Here is a 6,026-nt window from a genome sequence, read left to right as displayed (position 1 = left end):
ATACTATTATATATCTATGATAGTACCACGGTTTTTTGTTGATGTATAACGCGTTATAAGTACCTAATAAATATTATGATATGATTAATTTGGAATTTATTATAGGTACCTAATATAATATTATGTCTTATACCTAGACTAACATACCGTCTCCGCTCAGAATCGTTTTTCTTATACAATGATATTATATCATTGAATTCAAATTTAATACCATCCATTATACAGTGACCCACTTGTAACCTACTGTACAGCAGAGCGAAATCCACTTACCCACCTTTTTTGTAATAATTTTTAATTGATTTTTTTAAATTACACAGCGTAAAGGTAGTCGCTATAACCAAATTGTTTATTTATCACCGAACAGTTATTTGGTTAGGTAGTCACGATAACCGAAAAGTACCATTTATATTATCAAATAAAACAATATTTTAATAACATTGTAGTTTGTATCAATGTATCATTAATTAAAATTATAATATAATCATATAATCTTATGTATTATTTTTAGGATTAAAAGAATCTAGTATGAATTTAATAAAAGCATCTAATATTGAAATTAGCACTGTTCGCAATCCTAAAATAGGCAAGTTACATTACATTACATTACCTATTAGTTCTTCTGTAAAAAAATTAATTTTTACTTATGTAATTATAATACAATTTACAACTTTATTTAGATTTTATCCCAGATGCTGAAAACATCGTGTGTGATAAAACACTTAAAGGTGATGGAAAAGACTTGAGATCAGACAAAAAAGAAAAATCTTCAAGTCTTTGTAAAGAGCCAAAGACATTAAACGGCAATCAAAGTGAAGATGAAAATGATGCAGGAGGATCTTCAAAACAAAAAAGTAGCCAACACAAAAATAAAACTTCTACATCTGACAAGTCTAAGTCTTCCTCTAACAATCATAAAAGTAGTAAAAAAGATAATAATTGTAAAGAAGTTGTTGAAAAATCTAAAAATCTAATTGAAAAATCTAAAGATGTCATTAATAAGCCTAAGGATGTCGTTAATAAGTCTAAAGATGTTAGTAAGCCTAACGATATTGTTGACAAATCTAAGGATATTGTTGAAAAATCTAAGGATATTGTTAATAAGCTTAAAGATGTTAGTAAGTCTAAAGATATTGTTGATAAATCTAAGGATATTGTTAATAAGCCTAAAGACATTGTTGATAAACCTAAAGACATTGTTGAAAAATCTAAAGACAATGTTAATAAGCCTAAAGACATTGTTGATAAGTCTAAGGAAAAATCATTTTTATCAAAGAATTCTAATAGTTCAAGTCATAAAAGTAACCGAACAGATAGGAAAAGAACTAAACGTTCTCTTGAAGAGAAAAAAAAATCGTCTAGTCTTTGTAAAGAGCCTAAATTATTGAATGGTCATCGAAGTGATGATGAAAGTAATTCAGGAGGATCTTCAAAACACAAAAGTACTATACACAAAAATAAAAGTTCTTCATCTGACAAGACCAAATCATCCTCAAGTAATCATAAAAGTAGTAGAAGAGATAATAATAGTACAGACGTTGTTGATAAGTCTAAGGACAAATCTTTGTCAAAAAATTCTAGTAGTACTGACATTGTAAATAAATCTAAAGACAAATCTTTGTCAAAGATTTCTAATAGAATCGTTGATAAGTCTAAAGATAAATATTTATCGAAGAATTTAAGTAGTACTGACTTTGATAGGTCTAAAGACAAATCTTTGTCAAAGAATTCTACTAGTTCTGACATTGACAAGATTAAAAAGAGATCTTTGTCAAAAAATTCTAGTTGTATAGACATTGTTGAAAAGTCTAAAAACAAATCTTTGTCGAAGAATCCCAGTAGTACAGATGTAATTGACAGTTCTACAATTAAATCCTCTTTAATAAAAAATACTAAATGCACAGATGTCGTTGAAAAAACTAAAGACAAATCTTTGTCAAAGATTTCTAGTAGCTCAAGTCATAAAAGTAATCATACTGACACTAAAAGACTTAAACTTTCTCAAGCGGTAACAAATGAATCACTTACAAATAAAGTTAGTGATGAAGAAATGAAACCAAAAGAATCAGAAGAACCAGAAAAATCCGAATGGAACGATTTTCGAAATTCTATTATGACAAATGATGAACAAGATGCAGCAAATGTATTGTTATCAATGAGTGCAATTTCTTATGAAAGTTCTCATAGTGAAATTATAACAGAAAATATAATTTTTATAGAAAATTCTTCTCCTATTATTGAAACCTTTAATACAACTAAAACAGTAAATGAATTAGAAATTGAAGAAAATTCTGATCAAATGAAAATTCTACCATCTAGTGATAATGATGATATTAAAGAAAACTGTCAATTAAAACCAAATAATTTAGATGCATCACAATCGCTAAATTCTATGAAAAGTATACCAAACATCGGCCATTTGTTAGAGAAAGAATGTTCTGTTGATATTGAAAGATTACCATGTAAAGATTTAAAATTGGAATGTAGCTCTGTTAATAGTGTTGATATAACAGAAGAACATCAAAAACCAGATGAAATAGTAGTGGATGAAAAAGAATTTAAAATATTAATTGATGAAATAAATTTGGAAACAAGTGAAAATGAAAAAACCAGTGAATATACTAATTCTAATGATATTCTAAAAGTACCTAAACTAAAATTAAAACTATTACCAAATCAAATTGATTCCATAAATAAAATTAAAAGAAAAAAACATCATAAACATAAAGAATCTAAAAAATTGAAACTTTCAAAATCGTTAGATATTCCTATTGAAGTTAGTGTTTCTGTTAGTGTATCTACAAATGAAATGTGTGATAAAATAGATCAAAAATCTAACAATGGCATAGATGTAATAATGAATGATTCTGCAAGTACCTTATCCAATCAAATATTACACAAGGAAATAGAAAATAATAGTGTGAAAGTGTTAGATGATGACGAATCACTTTACACCTTCAAAGGATTTTCTGAAGCAGATGCTATTCCATGTAAAAACTATAAACTATTAAAAAATGTGATCAAAACCTTACAAATACAGATGAATAAACATGATGAAATTGAAAATGGTTTTAAAGGTTTTACCAATGCAGAAACAAATCCATGTAAACATCGAGATAATGTTTATGCAGAGCTAATTAAGTTGAAAGAAAGTAAATCCAATACAGGCTTTATAGGATTCTCCAAAGAAGATACTGCAATGAGTATTGGATATAAATATGTTGTTAAACAACTTGAACTTGCCAAAAAACAAAACAATGTAGATAATCATCAACAAAATGTGATCTGTGGTGGCAATGGGATCCAGAAAGGAAAAACATTTAATGAAGTTATGGCAGCATATTTATATAAAAGTAATAATGATAATGATGCAAAGTCAAAAGGGAATTACAGCAAACCAATTAATGATACAAAAAAAGAAAGTCCTACTGTGAATAATAATAACCACAATCACGACAATTGGGTTGCTGAACAAGAAATGAAGTATAAACTTTTACCTGTAAAAGTGAAACTTGAAAGACTAATGGAGTATGGATGTAATAGTGAGTATATTATCTACCATTAAATAGAATGTTTTCTCATCTAAATTTCCTATTTTCAATTGTACTGTATTTTTTTTCAGATGCTAAGCGTGTGTCTGGCTCTCCACAGGTACCCATATAATTAACAGTAGTAAATAACATTTATAACAAGAATCACGTCTTCAATTATTTTTTCAAAAATATTTGAAAAAAAGGTATGAAATATCTTGAAGAAAATATAACCAATTATATATAATATTTATACATTTATTTAGCCAAAATAGAGTTTTCTTTTATAATAATCAATTGTTATTATTAACTAAACTGACACTCCCATAATGTTTAAAATTATTTAGTTTACAAAACATAAAAACAAAATATTTAAATACTATTAAAAATTTTATTATTTCAATATTAATTATGTGATCATAAACCAAATCATAGACATTTTAAATTGTCTTTATAAATATTCCCTATAATCAGGAGTACTAAAGTCCATTTCTTCTGAATGCCAGAATGCAGATTATTTGACTTTGAAATTATCTATGAATTACACAGGACCATATTTTAACATCACATTCCATAGGATTCCTAGATCAATTTGTATATACCTAGCTTCTAGTTACGATAACTATTAATTCAAGAATGTGTTAAATATCCTTTTACATATTGGTTCTGTGACAATGTATCATACCTTACAAACTGTGGTAACCAAACTAATGCTTGTATGGGAGTCGGTGATTACTAGATCCTGTGAGACAAAAAAATAGAACCGTTAAGACTCATTAATTCTCTAAAATTTTTATGCTGTACAACAGTTATTAAAAAGACCTTTATGTAGAACCGGAGCAAACACATGTACGGCCAGCGCTATAGTCTCTACTTTCTATGGATAATAGATCAAATTTAAAATTATAATATATGTATAAATTGTTTTATTTTTTTTTTTTACTTAGGATCAGAAAGAAGTATATTTGTCTAACAGATATGATCAACAAACTCTGAACCTATTTAAGATACGACTGTTCCCTACCTTTTCAGTACAATCCACAAACTTACAATGCGTGTTTATTAGGTATTTATATAATTTCACTATTTCAGTACCTAAATTTATATTTTATTTATTATAATTTATTATGTCCAATATCATACTATTTGATTAGGAACATTTAAGTAAATAAAATTAATTATAATAATCATTCATCAAATGAAAATGAATTGTAATAATGTTCTCTTCAATATTTTTTTCTATGTTAATTACATTATATAAGTAAATTTATGTACAATTTTAATTTTCTTAATATATTTAAGAAAACAAAATCCTTCATCATAAATTACAGTATTTAACAATCAACTATTAATTGTAAACATGCAATAAAGTACCTTCTGCTTAATAAAGTAAATACCAAGTACTTTAAAATAAATATCTACACTGCCTGAATTCAATAATATAGTTATTGTTTTGTAATCCTATTGGATTCTTTACAATCCTGTTGTAAATTAAATTATTGTTTTGATCAATATGATGTTATATTTTATTATAATAAATTAAGTAAGCTAATTTTTACTCATTTTTTTTTTATATTTATGTATTCACACAACATATAATATAAATTATGTAAATACTTTTTAAATGTAAATTTGTTTGTTTATTTTAGAATAAAATTATGGTTTTTATTTGTACATACTTTGTAATATGTAATACCATTAAATATATACATTTTGTTAAATATGTATTGTTAAAATATAGTGTAAATTTTTTTTAAACTTAATATTTTGTTATTTAAGTTAATTTACACTAATCATATTATTATTAAGCAATATTGTTATGGAATGCATTTTCTTTTCAGATTAAATTATAAAGTAACAATACCATTTGGCTAATGTTTATTGTATTCATTGTAGATTTTTTTTAAATGTTGGATAGTTAAAGACCAGATCTCGTAATAAAACACTGAGCAAATTTTATGAGGTCAGATGTTGAATATAAAATATAATTATTATTTATTATGATGATTGATGTATGTATTTGCTTATCAATACTTATGTGATACTCACATTTCATAACACATAATATTACAATTGGTACTTTCCTGTTATACGAGACTACCCTGTTTTGTTCAACATCACAATCTTGTTATCTTAGATTACCAAAATTATACTTTCCTGTTATACGAAACTACGGCTATTATCGCAACTACCACCCAAGACTACTTCCGTTATCGAGACTACCTATCTTAGCTTATATTATATAGCTGAATTAAAATAGTACTAAATGAGCTGCGATTATATATCTATCATTTCGTATATTATTAGTTTTTGTAATTGGTGTTTCCCACGCCAATTTGGTACATTACGAATAATTATTATGTATTTAATTTTTTTTTATAAAATTTGAATGTGGCCATCCCCACAATACACAATTTATTTTATTTGTGGATTTACCATTTTGCAGTATTATTATTATTATTTTATTGTTTTCCGTACCTACACCGCGCCAAATTTGGC

At 26.0% G+C, this 6,026-nt stretch overlaps 1 protein-coding gene across 2 annotated transcripts in view; it reads left to right on the top strand.

Annotated features, from left to right (window-relative positions):
* The window catches only part of LOC100166231 (biorientation of chromosomes in cell division protein 1-like 1), an 11,400-nt gene extending 5,868 nt beyond the window's left edge, over positions 1-5,532 (top strand). For both annotated transcript variants that reach the window (XM_001946416.5, XM_029488982.1), the window contains 4 exons: positions 509-583; positions 678-3,539; positions 3,620-3,733; positions 4,475-5,532. In XM_001946416.5, coding sequence (XP_001946451.2) covers positions 509-583; positions 678-3,539; positions 3,620-3,660 — 2,978 coding nt within the window. In that variant the 3' untranslated portion in view covers positions 3,661-3,733; positions 4,475-5,532. The remainder of the gene's footprint in view (positions 1-508; positions 584-677; positions 3,540-3,619; positions 3,734-4,474) is intronic.
* Positions 5,533-6,026: the final 494 nt, after the last annotated feature.

The sequence above is a fragment of the Acyrthosiphon pisum genome, chromosome A2 (assembly GCF_005508785.2).
Source record: "Acyrthosiphon pisum isolate AL4f chromosome A2, pea_aphid_22Mar2018_4r6ur, whole genome shotgun sequence".
Taxonomy (NCBI): domain Eukaryota; kingdom Metazoa; phylum Arthropoda; class Insecta; order Hemiptera; family Aphididae; genus Acyrthosiphon; species Acyrthosiphon pisum.
This window is presented reverse-complemented; position numbering and strand designations above follow the sequence as displayed.